This window comes from Ambystoma mexicanum, chromosome 4q, assembly GCF_040938575.1.
Source record: "Ambystoma mexicanum isolate Mex_15411 chromosome 4q, UKY_AmexF1_1, whole genome shotgun sequence".
Taxonomy (NCBI): Eukaryota; Metazoa; Chordata; class Amphibia; order Caudata; family Ambystomatidae; genus Ambystoma; species Ambystoma mexicanum.
In genome coordinates this window covers 1,038,004,405-1,038,021,132 of record NC_090928.1, presented here as the reverse complement: position 1 = coordinate 1,038,021,132, position 16,728 = coordinate 1,038,004,405, and the positions used below count along the sequence as shown (strand labels likewise).

The following is a 16,728-nucleotide window of genomic DNA, read 5'->3' as shown; positions in this document are numbered from 1 at the left end:
AAAGGAAACGTCACAACTGCCTAAACCAGTGGTAATTGCAGGCTTTCCCATGTGGCACTTTTTAGTAAGAATTAATTGTACATTAATTTGGAACCTCCATAAATAGTACTGGTCAACATCAGAAGTTAAGGCGTTTTTATTTTTTGTTTGTCTCTTAGCAATATCAGCTTCAGTGATGTGAATTCCATAGTCCGATACTTTGCCAGAACGGCAGCGCCTTCAGCCTTATATGGCTCAAACCTGTTGGAACGTACTGAGGTAAGTAGTAGCCACCTGTGATGTTGTGTTCTCGTTTTGCCACCCGTGATCTATTCATGTATTGTAGCAGAATACCAGATTTTGCTTGTGCCCGTCAGTCTGCTAGGTAGTTGATGCCACCAGCCCCATTGTTACTCTTCCTTCTCTAATGCAGGATATTTAGAGCAATGCTTAAATGCTTTTTGTAGCATGGTTTTTAAAAACCTCTCACTTGGTTAAACAGCCAAAACAATTATTATTACGACCCCTTTTCGTGTAGTACTGGTGACATTTGACAGTAGTGCCGTTTTCTTCTGTTTGCCCTGCAGTTCTATTGCTATGCAAATTTGTTGAATTTCCAATGCGTATGTCTCCTTTCCATGAATGTTTCAGATTTCTTTATTTTATCTTGGTGGAGGGCCTCGCTTCACTCTGGCCTATCGCCTCTGGCTAACTGGCGATTGCCACCAGATGGTTAGCCCTCCAGGTCATTAATGCTTTGCTATTTTTACCCGGTTAATGATGCTCCTTGTATCAACTATGAAACGATGAAGGGCTGAATTGGCCTGGCTGGGAATTGAAGTGCTGATTTTCTCCATGTTGCAGGCCAACACTTAAACCATTAGCTATCAATCCAACTATTTACTATTCTGCCTCTGCATTGAGATTTCATTTTATGAAGCACTCCACTCCCTTCTTGGAGGTTTCGTTTGACAGCTTGAAAATAGCAACCTGTAGTTGAGCAGAGGGAAGCCAAGGAGCACTGTTTTGGCTATACTGGGGACCTCCTTACACCATGACTTCTAGTTTTGGAAATCCCTGACTCAGTGATGGGCGTTTCTCCTCAAGGTATACAAATGTCGTCTTATCTGATCCACTGTACAATCCTGCACTCTTTGCTAGTCTATTTTTTGCAACAGTCGCTGCTTTCTATATTGTGATTTGGAGAGAAGGTGTGGTAGGTCAGTTGTGCCACACTGGAGCTTTATTTTAACCAAGGGCGAGAATGATGAAGGAAACCATGTGGTGATTGCCACATTCTCTCTTCCCATCTCATAACCAGACTGTCACGCACCAGTGGCACCATTGCTTTCACTTTTAATTTGTTTACGAGAGCTGAAGTGCAGTGTTTGGTGTGTACGGTTGTTTGGAAAAATCAGATTTACCATGCAAACACATTTAGGTTTGCTACTTAAAGTACTTTGCTTATGAATAGCATAGAGAAAGCATTGCGCTTGTGTTTCTTCTGTGAACTATTTAAAGCAAGGCTGGCTTATTCATCTGCAATCAGGAGGCCCGAGCCAATTCCAAATCAGAAGGTGGACGTCATGTTTGACCGAGTAGTAAAAGAATTGTCATGTTTGCATTACCGCCCGTGCTATGCCTTACCACATGAGGGCTGACTGCCTTCCCAATGAGACCCACAGAAAATTTAAGGAAATGGCCCCTGCCCTCCTTCTGTGATTTGATTAACCAAGTTGGAGACTCCACAGGAAGCTGGTGCAGGGCTGTTGACATGGGTCAGCAAACAAGGTGGGTATACAGAGGTTACGTTTGGAGCTGTTGGGGTCTAAGGCCTAAGTTTTATCATAATATAGACTCTGCCGTGGACGCGATTGCTAGTTGTGACAATGAATGCATTTTTTTAATTGGGAGCAGAGCAGCACCTTTGTGGTTGGTGGTCTGGTCACCTAAGGTTATGCTGTGGCGAGCATTGTTCCTGCCAGTGGACACAAACTTTACACTCGGCTTACCTCCATTGAGAAAGTTGGGGAGAAAGACTGCTACCCTGTCGAAAGCATGCCTATTCTGGAGAAAAGAAGCTTGCGCTCACAAGAAATGGGGAGAATCAGCTGCACCGTAGGGGGCGCCGACAGCAGAGGGCATGATGTATGCTTAAGAGTCTTCCTAGTGGCACATCTGCACTTGTTTACATGATGACTAAGGGTAAAAAAGTCTAAATTCATAAGGAACATTACAAATACATGTACACATGACTCGTGGCAGATGCTCGAATGGCTATCCTTAAATCTGGAGAAATCCATGGGGTACAAATAGTTGTTCTTGTTCCCGTCCCATGTGGATGAGGTGCCTGCATGTAAAGGGTGGCCATATTCTGCATCTATTGTGAAATGGTTCTTTTTACAGTGGAAAACAAGAAGGTATTTCCTAAGAGGTAGCATGTTTCTCCAGCATGGGGTCTGGCATGGATTCACATGCTCATGAATCTTCCCCGTCGTCAGGCTGGGAATCCTCGGTAAAGAAAAAATCAATATCAGTTTCGTTTCTGATCTGTCTTTCATAGTAGTAACCAATCACTGATCTCTGCGTCGTACTGACCACAGCCAATGACTGCCCTCTACCTAAGCCCGCCTTTGGCAGCCATCTTCAGATTTTTACCTCACGTTCATGTGTTGGGAGTCCTCGTGCTTAGCTCTCGAGCTTTTACTGCGTGTTTTGCGCTTTTTCAGGTGAATTTTCACATTTTTTCGGTTAATCGTGCCTCAAGCTCCACCGTTTCTACTCCCGTTAACGGCTACCCGTTGCAGGATTTTCCTACGCCCCTCAAGGGTGAAGATTTCGTCGAATCAACTTCTTGGAGGATTCCAGAAGATTCGTGGCCTACTTCGAGATGGCCCAGGATGCGAGTTCGTCACCCGGTCCCAAGCTGTTTCGCAGCTGCCCTGGATGCGGGCTGCAGAATGTTTTTAAGGAAGATGAACATTTGCGATGCCTCTGTCTTCATGGGGACAAGACTCATGTAGAGAAGGACTGCCAGTTCTGCAAGAACTTGTCGGAGCGGACCATGAGGGACTGTCGATCCCGTCTCGCAAGCTGGTTGGAGAAGGGCTCGACGGGTGAGAAGAAGAAGAAAGGGTCCGAGCGGGCTTCTAAGTCCTGTGCGGGCGCCCCGGCGACGGGGGCCCAACACCAGGCCAAGTGCTGCGAGTCCGCTGGCTCTGGGAGCGCCGAAAGGTCGGGCTCTTCGGTCGCCAGGCAGGGCGCCCCTTCCCCGGCACCGTCAACCATGAGCCAACGCTCCGGTTCAGGGCAGAGGAAGTCCGAGACCCCGGGTAAGCTTCGGGAGAAGCCCCGTCCGATCTCGGAAGAGGGGGAGCGAGGCGTCGCCCCTCCCCCGAAGGAGAGGGCCCGGGACGCACCTAAGGTGGTCAAGGCCCCTACCCAACAGGCGAAGGCCTCTAACGAGGCTATCGCGGCAACTCTGGCCAAGCCGGCAGAGACACCGCCAGCGGACACCGCCTCCGGGACTAGAGTTTCCCTGCCGCCAAGGAGGGAATCCTCTTTTCAGCCCATCGTCGTGGCCGCCATGATGGAAGAAGCGAGGGGGGGCACGGTGCCCTCCTCGAGCTCAGAGTCAGCCTCGGAGGAGGAACTGACCGAGGCCGTGAGGGACCTCGAAGTCCAATTCGAGAAGGTTCGATCCCGTCAGGAAGATCCTCGGGAGAAAACCGAGGAAGACGACGATGGTGAGGAAGAGCGGCCTTCCCTTCCGGCGCAGCCGGATCCTAGGCCTCAGGATGGCTCGGCGGCCATTTTGTCTGCCATCCAGTCCTTATGCTCTGAGATGAGGACGGGATTCCCACGGCCCAGGCCGGAGGACCCGCAACCTGGCCCGTCGGGAAGTCCTCAGAACAAACGACGGAGGACCCAACCCTCTCCTCCGCTCGCCCCCGTAAGGCCTACAGTTCCCTCCTCATCCTCCCACGAGTCGGGAGATGACGGTTCATTGGGCTCGACGACAGGTTCTGAGGGCGACGACGACGGAACGGGTCTCCCGTCTACCGTCGCACGGGCCTCGCCGCCCGACGAGATTGGCTCATTCCACGCCATGATCGCCAGGGCGTCCGAATTGTTCCAGCTCTGCCCAGAGGAGCAGAAAAAGGAAGGTTTCCTCTATCAGCGCCGGAAGGCCAAGAGCAAGACGGTCATTGCGGTGCCCCTAATCGATGACATCTCGGAGGAGGGCCTGTCGGTTCTCAAGAACCCCTCCACGGCACCAGCCAAACGGGACCGGTACGAGAAGAAGTACCGGGTCCCCGAAACCGCTCCCCTGTGCCTCAGGGCCCAGCCAACGCCAGATTCGGTCGTCTCGGCGGCGGCGAAGAAGAAAGCGGCGGGGTCAGGAGCCTCGACATCGAATTCCCCACCGGACGGCGAGGGAAAGAAGTTGGACGCCATGGGGCGGCGGGTCATTTCGTCGGCGATGACGATCAAAGCGGCCAACGCCCTGGCGATCGTGGCCCGTTACGACAGGGAGCTCTTGTTTAAGCTGGCCCCCATATTGGACTTCCTGCCGGACGACAAGAGGTCCGAGGCTCTGGAAATACTGCAAGAGGGCGAGGTGGCGTCAGACCACGCCATAACGGTGGCAACCGATATTGCCGATACCGGGTTCCGCCAGCTGGGCAACGGTGTTTGCCTACGACGACGGGGTTGGCTCCGGGCGACCGACTTCCGTCAGGACGTCCAGACCAGGGTGTTCGACATGCTGTTCGACGGCAGCAACTTGTTCGGGAAGGCGGTGGACGAAACCCTCCAAGCCATAAAAACGGACACGGACACGGAGACGGCCCGCGCCCTAGGAGCCCTTCAGCAACGACGGCCCTTTCGGAGCGCCGGAGGCAGACAGGGTGCCTCCAAGGGATCCAGCGGTGGCTCGTCGTCCTACCGCCAGGCGGCACGCTCCTCGTCTCAGGAGGCCTACAGGGGTCGCGGCAAGCAGGGAGTGCCTCGCCGCCATCGGCAAGGTGGCCAGGGCGGCAAGGCCACCACCTCCAAGCAGGACTGAACCGGCCGTGGTCTCGGGCCCCCACCGAAGCACCCCGGTGGGAGGCCGGCTGACGAATTTCGTCAGCGTGTGGAAGTCCATCTCCACCGACCGTTGGGTGCTGGATACTCTGGCAAGAGGACAATCTATGGAATTCCTGAAGAAGTGCCCTCACGTTCAACCTGTGGCCAGGAAGGAAAATCACGTCCCGCAACTGCTGTTGGAAGTACGGGCGATGCTCAGGAAAGGTGCCATCGAGCTTGTCCCGAAGAGGCTGCGGGGTGTACTTAAGGTACTTCCTCGTCAGGAAGAAGACGGGCGGCTGGCGCCCCATCCTGGACCTTCGTCGTTTGAACAAATACATCAGATCACAAAAGTTCAGGATGGTCACCCTCCAGCACGTACTGGGACAGCTGGAGGAAGGTGACTTTCTATCGTCGTTGGCCTGGAGGATGCATACTTCCACGTTCCCATCCTCAAAAGTCACCGAAAGTTCCTCAGGTTCGTCGTCCAGGGACGCCACTGCCAATTCAGAGCACTACCGTTCGGATTGAAGTCGGCCTCCAGGGTCTTTACCAAGTGCCTAGCACCAGTGGCGGTGCGGCTGCGCCTACAGGGGATTCACGTCTACCCCTGCCTGGACAACTGGCTCATCTGCTCAAGGACGAGGGAACTCGCCGTCGAACACACTGCGAGGACCGTCCAGCTACTTGCAGACCTGGGATTCGCCATAAATTACCCGAAGTCCCACCTGGTGCCGTCGCAGGTGGCCCTGTTTCTGGGAGCGAAGCTTGATACAGTGAGGCGCCTGGCGGCCCCGTTGGAAGAACGGACGAAGACCATTCTAGGCAAAGTGCAGTGCCTGCTAGCCACGGACGTGGCCAGGGTGAGGTCCATCAAGTCCCTCCTGGGGATGATGTCCTCTTGCATCTACCTGGTACGCCTCTGCAGACTACGGATGCGCCCTCTTCAAGAATTTCTCGATGCCGTTGGATACAGGCGACGGGCACCTTCGAAGACAGGGTCCCCCTCAACGAGGTGTTCCGGCGGGCGATTCACTGGTGGGGCGTTCGAGCACACCTCACGGCGGGCAAGGACTTTCAGACACCGGCGTTTCAGGAGACTGTGACGACGGACGCCTCCCTGGAAGGTTGGGGCGCCCACACTGGAGATCTCCATGCAAGAGGCCTCTGGCTCCCGGAGGAGAGGCTCCTGCACATCAACGTCCTGGAACTCCGAGCCGTGTTCTGGGCTCTCAAATCGTTCCTCCCATCGCTCAAGGGCAAGGTGGTGCGGATCTTCATGGACAACACCACGACAATGTTTTACATACGGAAGCAGGGAGGCACCAGATCCCCAGCCCTATCCAAGGAGGCACAGGATCTGTGGCACTGGGCGGTCGCCCAGGGGATGTTCCTGGTTCCCTTCCACCTGGCAGGAGAAAGCAACACCATCGCCGACTCGCTCAGCAGGGAGCTGCGCGCGTGTCACGAGTGGGAACTGCGCCAGGATCAGGTGGATCTACTCTTCCGATGATGGGGCAAACCCCAAATCGACCTTTTCGCAACAGCGACGAACTGGAAGTGCAAGAGGTTCGCCAGCAGGTTTCCCCAGCCGAGAAGCATGGGCGATGCGTTCTCATTCCCCTGGGACGGCCTATACCTGTATGCGTTCCCTCCGTTGCCGTTGCTGCGTCGACTCATCAGCCAGCTCAAGAGGTCCCGGTGCAGGATGATCGTCGCACCGGCGTGGCCGAGGCAGATCTGGTTCCCGGACCTTCTGGACTTGTCAACGTCCCCTCCCATCAAGCTGTCGGCGGACGCAGACCTTCTCTCCAGAGAAGGAGGCGCCATCTTCCACCACGACCCAGCGTCGCTGAACCTGCAGGCCTGGCTCCTGCAGCGCTAGAGTTTGTATGCTACGATATACCGGCCGATTGCAGAGAGGTTCTTGCAAAGGCCAAGGCGTCCTCGACTCTCAAATGCTACGGTCATAAGTGGAAGAGGTTCTCTATCTGTTGCCGAGCACAGAAGATCAACCCCCTACGGATTACGGCCCCTCAAGTGCTGCCGTAACTGCTATCGCTGGAAAAGGCTGGGCTAGCCCATGCCTCCATTAAGATTCATCTGGCAGCGATCTCCAGATATACCAGAACCACAGGACGGACGTCCCTGTGGTTCCATCGACTGGTAAAAGAGTTTATGAAAGGACTGTTCCGGTCTTCCCGCCGGTGAAGGCCCTGGCCCCGGCGTGGGAACTTAACGTGGTGCTGACCAGGCTCATGGGGCCCCCGTTCGAGCCGATGCACTCCGCACCTATGAAGTTTGTGTGGTGGAAGACTGCGTTCCTGGTGGCCATTACCTCCGCACGACGAGTGGGAGAGATCCAGGCCCTATCCTGCAAAGCACCGTACTTGACTTTCCATGCCTCGAGGGTGGTGCTTAGGACGCACCACTCCTTTATGTCCAAGGTGCCGTCGGACTTCCATCTTAACGAGCCCTTGGTGTTACTTGGTTTCTTCCCGTCTCCTTCGTCGCCGGCCGAGAGGACTTTGCACTCGCTGGATGTGGCTAGAGCGCTGAACTTCTACGTGGACCGCACGAAGAGTTTTCGGAGGACATCACAGCTGTTCGTGAACTTTGGACCTGTGAATCGAGGGAAGGCTCTCTCGAAGTCTTCTATTTCCAGATGGCTCTCCGGCTGCATCATGCACTGTCACCGGTTGGCTAACCGACCGCTGCCAGGCTGTCCGAGAGCCCATTCGACCAGAGCGATCGCTGCTACTATGGCGTTCTTATCTGGTGTGCCCCTGCTGGACATCTGCAGGGCTGCGAGGTGGAGGTCGACGCACACCTTCACGAGATTCTACTGCGTCGATCGGGATTCCAGGGAGGAGTCCAGGGTCGGCCAAGCAGTGCTGCGCAACCTGTTCGCTTAAGGTGAGCATGGTGAGGAGGTAAGAGATGCTTAATGTTGAGCCTTTTGCCACCCCCCCGTGGTTGTGCATGTGTACTGCTATCTATTCTTATATTCATGAGCATGTGAATCCATGCCAGACCCCATGCTGGAGAAGGAACAAGTTACTTACCTGTAACTGTTGTTCTCAAGCATGGGTCTGGCATGGATTCACATGCGAACCCTCCCGCCTACCCCTCTGCGGCTCTTCACTTGGTCATACTGCCACTTCACGTGCTACCAAATCTGAAGATGGCTGCCAGAGGCGGGGCTTAGGTAGAGGGCAGTCATTGGCTGTGGTCAGTATGACGCAGAGATCAGTGATTGGTTACTACTACGAAAGACAGATCAGAAACGAAACGGATACTGATTTTTTTCTTTACCGAGGATTCCCAGCCTGACGACGGGGAATATTCATGAGCATGTGAATCCATGCCAGACCCATGCTGGAGAACAACAGTTACAGGTAAGTAACTTGTTCCATTCTGATGTTTGCTAATCTGCTTAGAATCACATGCTGTGACATCCAGTGGTCACCACTGAGTAGTGCATTGCGCCGAAAGGGACGGAAGGAAGGCAGGAACTGCCCCCTCCGTCGAAATTGACTCCTAGCCTACTAGAAGGCTTCTCAGAAGGCGATGAGAGTTTATCCTCGACGTTATGGGATAGGTCAAAGCGATTACAGGCCGAAAGCCTTCCACCCATCCCCCCCCCCCCCGTCCCCTCCCAGAGCTCTGGGTTACCACAAGGGACCTTAGAGAGACTCCAGCTTTGTATGGACAAAATTGAGTTTTATGTGTACTCAATACCTACCCACACCCAAAAGACCAAGAGGGGGGCCTCAGGAGGATCCATACCCTAGGCTGTTTAACCCGAGGAGTAGGAGTTATATGACTTCACTGAAGAGGACTCCCACTTTCATGAAGATGAGGAGTTCTTAACTAACGAACAAGAACAAAACCTAGACCAGGAAGGTTTCGAGGATAACCCAGACATGGATGGTGGGGGCTTTGAAGAAGACCCAGAAGAAGGTGCTTCACAGCCCTGGCAGTCCCCATCAGCGTCTACAGACCCTGACGCCCTAAACCTGTCCACTCCCACCCCCCCCAAAGACTCACCAATCAGGAATACGTCACCTATAGACGATCAACCTTCCTTTTAATGCACTACTACGCAAAGCAGCAGCGCATTTCGAAATCGAGACACAGGAAATTTCTCCTGACATAGACTTTGTGGAAAGATCATCAAGGAGAAACCCCCTGTCAGTCAAACCATTCCCCTCCTTGTTAGGCAGAAACCTGTGCAGTTCCCTTAGGGACCACTGCAAAAGGCTTAAGACTGCAGGTGTTTGCAGTAAACCCAATTGGTAGCAGTCTGTACCACCCAGATTTACCAGGTAGCTGTGGCTGAGCAGCCAGACTTCTCTCAAGAAGAGTTAGACAGTATATAGAGTATACAAGATAGGTACCAAAATACAGTAGCACAAGCAAACACTGACCAGACCTTTTGGTATCAAAGTATATAATTATTTATTTAAAGACACACTTAGAAACACTCCAGCACTATTATTGTAAGCAAGTTCAAAACACAGTCACTATTAATATATATACATCCCTTATTCCTTATTAGACAAGTCTTAGTTAACACCACTTATTTTCAGACAGAGGTGAGCGCTTAACTAAAGATGGCACTCCAATAAGTTATCAAAAAAGGGAGAGAAAAGGCAGAAATTAGAAAAGCACACAACACAATACTTTAGAAGCACCCAGCAAGGCAGGAAAGTCAAAGTCTACTTGTGATCAAAAAGCAGAGGCCAGGCTCCCTCTTAGAGTAGAACACCAATGCGCCCAAGATCACACAGTTTAAAAGGCTTGAAAAGTCTTGCAGAGAGTTCAAAAAGGAATTCGTTCAGCTCAGAAAAGTTCGGTTAGCCAGCCTAGGGCCAACCCAAGTGGTAAGTTGAGGATTTAAGAGACACCCCACACAGACCGTTGCGAGGGAGGCCAGGCGGACACAGTACCTTGAAAGTGGAGAGAATCCTCCAGCGGGGGCATTTGTTCCTGGCAACGGGTGCAAGTCACGGCATCGTCCAGAGGAAGAGAAGATCTCGACGTGAAGGAAAGCTGAAGGTCGTTGCACTGCCAGGGAAGAAACCAGCCGCAGAGTTCGCCGGTTAAAAGGTACTACCCTTTTATTCGCGGTAGTGGTAAAACGTGGAATCCTGGTTGCCAGGGTGCTTGGCACAGGCAAGGCGGCCACGAGATATCCGGGAAGGTGAAAAGGCAGGCAAACTGGTTATCCCCACCACTCAAAGGAAGAAGACTCTTCGGGATGAAGATCTCCTCTGTCGTTGGAAGAAGTGGTGAGGCGGTTCAGCAGGGCTCCACCAGTGGTGTCGTCGTTGCAGGTCGGCTCAGCTTCTCCCTCTTCGGATTCTTTGGTCCTGTGGCGACGTCTGAAGTGCCAGTCCCAAAAGCCCTGCTTTTATGCAGAAAACCCCCATTCATCAGTCCTAGCTGTCACTCAAACATGCTAAGTGGTGAGCCGGGCGGCTCACCACTGGGCCAATCACACAAGAGTGCGACTTGAGTTGCCGAGGCAACTCAGTCCAGGGTGCCTAAACCCCCCTCCCACACATCCTGTAGACCCAGACAGAGTGACACCACTTTTGGAGGCTTCTGTGTAGAAGCCCGCCAAAGAGTGGAACAAAGGGCTCGACTTGGGTTGGGGTTACAGAGGCGAACACAAACGCCATTTTAAAACGGAGTCCTGGCAAAAAGACCCAACCGGGAAATAAATATTAAATAAATAACCCAGCGGTAGCTTTAACATTGCACCAAAAAGTGGTGCGTTAAAAATGAATGGGAAAATCCCATAGTAAATATTCTTAAGAAATATTTTGCGTGGTAACCACTGCCACCAGCCAGAAACTCAACGAGGGGGGACTGCACAGTGCCCCCTCGAAAAAAAGACCCAGGGGCAATCTAATTACCCCTACCAGTACTTCCACAATATGATGGTTTGTACTGGTTCTGTTCCCAATTTAAGACTAGTAAAGTCAATGGTGACTTTACATGCCCTGGGAGACAGTAGTCTGTCCCAGGGTATGGAGTCTATGTTTGGGGGTCACTATGACACCCCTGTGTTACTGCACTGAGGGTGCTGTGTAACACTTACCAAAAACCACATGAAACCCTATGGAGTAAAAGACCCCATAGCCCATAAAACAAGTTTCAAAGGATATCTCAAATCATGTCTAAGAGTGGGAGAAAGAGTCTCACTCTTAGCAGGAGAAAAAAACAAAACAAAAATCCAGCAATGCTGCTGGGGGACTCGCTAGGTTTGGGAAATTAGCCTTAACAGAGAATTCTCCCTAACACTCCTTGCCTCAGTAAAGAGACAAATCATTCCTTCGCTATCTACGCCCGCATTGGTCAGAGGGGTCAACCCAAGGATAGAAAAATGTAGTCCCTCTCCATCGGACCCGTTATACATCAGGGGCCATTCTGTACCAGACTCCTTAGTTGTAACAAATACAAGAAAGAGGGCAGGGGTCCCGCTATCAACCAGCGAGACACCACCAGATAAAGAAGGTAAAAAGCTGTATGCCCTAGGTAAAAGGATTACAGCCTCGGCAGCCTTTTCCACTGAGATTGCCAACAACTCCTTACTGGCAAGTTATGCAGATGCCCAAAGGAGCAAACTACGCAAAGACATCGAGGAGGTACCTGAACCCCTAAGAACTCGGCTTCTGGCCACGGTTACTGAGGGAACCTTAGTCAACTAGAGCATCATTAAGAATACTCTAGATGCTGCAGAAATGGCTTGCCGTTCCCTAGTCCAAGGAATCCTCCTCAAACGTCTGGCTGCGTAATTCAGGGTTTAAACCCGAAACACAAGCATCTCTCATTAACAAACCAATAGAGGATGCCAACCTCTTTGGGAAGGCGGTGGATGATGCACTAGAGACTGCAAAAAAGGATTTTGACACCATTAAGACCCTAGATCAAATTTCAAGGCCTCCCAACAGCGATGTTATGGAAAAAGACACTCTTTTCGAGGCCAACGCCAGCAACAAAATCAACAACAGCAATACTCTGCAGGCAACTGGTCCTCGAATCAAGGAACCAGTGGACAATACACCCAGAGAGGACAGCGTCGTGGCAAGGGAAGAGGTCGGGGTCCCACCCCTAGTGGTTCCCAAGCCACCAACACCAAATGACCCGAAGATTCGGGTCCCCTCCCATGCATCGCCGGTCAGGGGCCAGTTAACATCCTTTCTTCCAGCATGGGAGGGAATAACATCAGAACACTGGGTACTCTCAACCGCGGTTACTGTATAGCATTCAACCGCTCCCGACGTACAGACCCCCAAGGAAATGACGCCTGTCACCAGAACACCTCGCCATCCTTCAAGAAGTGGACCAGCTACTAGAAAAAGGGGCAATAGAGATTGTGCCTCTATCACAGGTAACGGAAGGTATTTATTCAGTGTACTTCCTTGTACCCAAAAAGGACTTAACCATGCGCCCTGTACTAGATCTGTGCCCAGCGAACAAATTTGTAAAACCTCAACAATTTCGTATGGTGACATTACAGGAAGTAATCCCCCTGTTATCTCAAGGGGATTACATGACAACACTGGACATGAAAGATGCATACTTTAATATTTTAATGTTGCCAGCGCACAGAAAATACCTGAGGTTCATTATAGAGGACAAACACTACCAGTTCAGAGTGCTTCCCTTCGGCATAGCGTCAGCGCCGAGGGTATTCACGAAAGTAGTGGCAACGGCCCACCTGCGCAGTTTGTCCATCCCAGTATACCCTTACCTCGACGGTTGGCTCATAACAGGGGATTCTTACAAGACATGCTTCTCAAATACCTAAAAGACTGTAGACCTTTTGTTCCAACTGGGCTTCTCCATCAACGAGAAGAAGTCCAGCCTAGAGCCCAGCCAGATCAAACAATTCCTAGGGGCTCTAATTCGAACAAAGGATGGCCTCGTCTTCCCCTCCAACGGAAGGGTCCAAAATATGCTGCTTCAGATCCCTCAATATGTGGCCAGTGGAGAGGTGACGGTGCGCAAAGCAATTGTAACGCTCACCTGATTCCCGTAGAGGCGCCGGTCGTGACTGGGCGTATACCGTATCTTCAAAGGTGATGTGTAACACACGGCTGGCTCTTTGGGCTGGACCTCTGTGCACTGTATGTCTGACTTGAAGGGTAAGATGTCTGCAGATAGAAAATATGGGATTAAGGAACTGGGTTATTGAATGTCTCTCTCTTCTTCCCTTTCTCTTCTCCTGTAGAACCCCAAAGGTTAACGCTCTCACCTTAGGTAAGTGAACGCCGTGCTCTCCATCTGCCTCGGGGCAGGGTGCTGTAACCAGTTTCTTCACTGGATAAGGGGAGCAGGCCTCTTGACTTCAGAGGACTGCTGTCCGTCGTTTACTGCACGAACGGTAAGTTTCGAGTAATTCTCATGTCTTTAAAGTCTTTAGTAATGATGTCTCTTGTTTTGCAGGGTTCCGGCGATGGCGGATGGCGGGCTGAAGTGAGTTGAAGATGGAGCCCGTGTGATGAATAGAAGCGCCTGGAAGCACGTAAGTAAGCGCTTGTTGCCTGCTTCACGATGCGCTCTAACTGTCTTTTTATTTTGCAGGTACAAGTTCGGGGCGGCTGCAGGGTGCCGGAATACCCACTGGGTTAGATGTGGAAAGGAGTAATGGCACGTGAGTATTAAAGTTCCCCAATGTCTTTAAACGCACCTTGTTTTGTCTTTCAGATGCGGGATGCAGCGCCGAAGGCCTCCGGAGCGTGCCAAGAGTTGGTAAGCTTTTGTCTTTCAGATGCCGGAATGCAGTGTGAAGACCTCCGGAGCGCACGAAGAGTAGGTAAGCCTTTGTCTTTCAGATGCCAGAATGCAGCGCGAGGCGTTGGTGACAGCCGATGGACCAGGTAAGTGAAGAGCTGTCACTGAAGACCGTAATGCTAACCTGTTCTTTCTTGTCTTTATAGGTGTTGCTGAAGACTGGATTCAGGATGGTAAGCCTTTTTCCTTAGGCCCAGGATCAGATGCAGAAGACACGATGAGCGTTCTGCTGCAGAGGATGCAGAATAACGCAAAGCAAGATTCATCCATCGGGTGTGGTTTAAATAGCCTCCTGTAGTGCTTAGGTGTCTCCTTCCACAGCCACGCCTAGTTAAGAAAAGAGTTCCTGCTTTCCAGAAGAGTTCCAGTGTTCTGAATCTAGGGAGTGGCTCCTGCCCCACCCAACAGGAAAAGTAGTTCCAAACAGAAGAGGATCAGAGGCTCAACTGGCAGGCAAGTAAGCAGCATGGTCTGCTGCAGGTAAGTCCACCCAAGCATTATGAGCCCGGCGCTTCCAGCGCTGGGACTGGGCATATTTATGAGCCTGGTGCCACTGGCGCCAGGACTGGGTCCAAAAGGTCCCAATTGGGACTAATTGGCACTCGGAACCTGGGTTATGGATCTGCTTCCAAGGGAGTTGGGAAAACCCTGACCTTTTGGAAGCAGAGATCATGACACATGCATGGCTGAGACAATCTGGATTTAATCCCGAAACTCAGGCGACACTTACACATGCCGGTTGAACCGAACGTATTATTCGGCAAAGCTGTCGAAGATGCCCTAAAAACGGCGAAAGCTAACTGACACTTTAAAATCCCTTGGTCAACTCACTAACAAACCCTCTGGACAGAGGGGAACCAGTAATTTTCGCTGCTTCCGGGGCAGAAATTCCCAAAAAGGGTCTAGCTATAGCCAGAATTGGAGCTCATCATGGGGGAACAACCAATCACCGTCTTCCCACGGCTACCCGCGAGGGCAGCGCAGGGGTCGTGGGCGGGCAAGAGGCAGCCCCGATAGAGGTGGTACGCCACCTTCCAAACAGTGATGTTGCGTTTCAGGTCCCCTCCCATGCTTCCCCAGTATGGGGGGCGCATTACCAACTTCGCCCAGACATGGGAGGGATTCACCTCGGACAAATGGGTGCTGTCCGTAGTATCCGGAGGCTACTGCTTCGAATGACTCAAGCGCCCCCCACGACCACCCTCCACAGCAAAAAGTACACTCTCAGGAACACCAGCGGATCCTCCTCAAGGAGATTGACACTCTGCTGTTAAAGGACACCATAGAGTTTGTCCCAGCCAACCAGGTAAACAGGGGTATTTATTCAACCTACTTCCTTGTGCCAAAGAAAGATCTCACAATGCGCCCAGTATTAGATTTGCGCCCTGCAAGTATGTATGTTGAGCAACAAAAATTCTTCATGACTACGCTACAAGAGGTAATCCCCCTACTAAAAAGGGGATTACATGGCAACACTGGATATGAAAGTTGGCTATTTTCATATTTCAATGTTCCCAGCGCACAGAAGATTCTTGCGTTTCAAGATGGTGAACCAGCACTACCAATTGAAGGTGCTGCCCTTCGGAATAGCTTCGGCTCCAAGGGTATTCACCAAGGTACTGGCGGTGGTGGCTCCGCACCTTTGCAGGGAGGCAATCCCAGTGTACCATTACCTGGACGACTGACTCATTACAGGGGAGTCACCCATAATTTGCAGACAAAACATCCAAAGAACCATCAACCTCCTCTTTCAATTGGGCGTCTCCATCAACGAGCAAAAGTCAAGACTGGTGCCAAGCCCCTCGAAACAGTTCCCAGGAGCTGTCCTAAATACTCAATATGGGTTGGATTTTCCGGCAGAGGAAAGAATTCAATATTTGTTGCTGCAAATTCCTCAATATGAAGCCGGTCGCCAAATAAAGGTGCGCAAAGCAATGCGTTTGCTAGGCATGATGGCATCTTGCATTTACATGGTTACCAACGCGCGCCTGAACATGCGGCCCATGCAGGAGGTAGGAGTGGTTTGGTGAAAGTAGTCTCAGCAAGTGGTCAGTGGGACGATCTAGTGGTCGTTTCACCAACACTAGTAGAGAATCTTTGCTGGTGGACGAGAGGGAATCTAACGGAAGAGAAACCCTTCTACGACCCAGAGGTTCAGGCCGTTGTCACAACAGATGCCTCCTTAACAGGGTGGGGAGCTCACTACCTTCACCACACAGCTCAGGGTCTCTGGGCGAGCAAGGTTGCTCAGAACCACATCAATCTGCTGTAACTTCTAGCAGTATTCGGAGCGATTCGGGCATTCGAACCCCTCTTATCGAACCAGCCTGTGCAGGTCCTTACAGACAGCACAACTGCGATGTTTTACATAAACAAACAGGGGGGCACTCGTTCTCAAAATCTGTCCATGCTTGCCGAACAAATTTGGAAATGGGCACTCAAACGGAAGATTTACCTGTCAGACCAACATGTTCTGGGGGAACTCCACTCACTAGCAGACTCTGAGCAGAAATCCCCTTCCAGAGGAACACGAATGGCGACTACACAAAGATGTTGTAGAACACCTTGTCTCAGTGGGGTTTCCCCACAATAGACCTATTCGCCACAAGGGAAAACAGTCAATGCCCAGTCTTCGTGTCCAGGACCCCCCAGCCAGGCTCCAAGGGGAACGCCCTATGGATGAACTGGTCAGGGATATTTGCCTACGCTTTTCCACCAACCCCTCTCATGAGGAAGGTGGACAAGATACACAAGGAAACGATGACGCTTATCCTAGTTGCTCCTATGTGGGTAAGACAACCATGAGATCCACATCTGCGCAAACTGGCGATGTACAACCTACTCGCCCAGCACGAGGGACTAATAGTGCAG

At 51.7% G+C, this 16,728-nt stretch overlaps 1 protein-coding gene across 2 annotated transcripts in view; it reads left to right on the top strand.

Annotated features, from left to right (window-relative positions):
* Nucleotides 1–16,728, top strand: part of EPRS1 (glutamyl-prolyl-tRNA synthetase 1) — a 1,308,133-nt gene that overhangs the window by 92,994 nt on the left and 1,198,411 nt on the right. For both annotated transcript variants that reach the window (XM_069608586.1, XM_069608585.1), the window contains exon 3: nucleotides 159–258. In XM_069608586.1, the coding sequence (XP_069464687.1) occupies nucleotides 159–258 (100 nt within the window). The remainder of the gene's footprint in view (nucleotides 1–158; nucleotides 259–16,728) is intronic.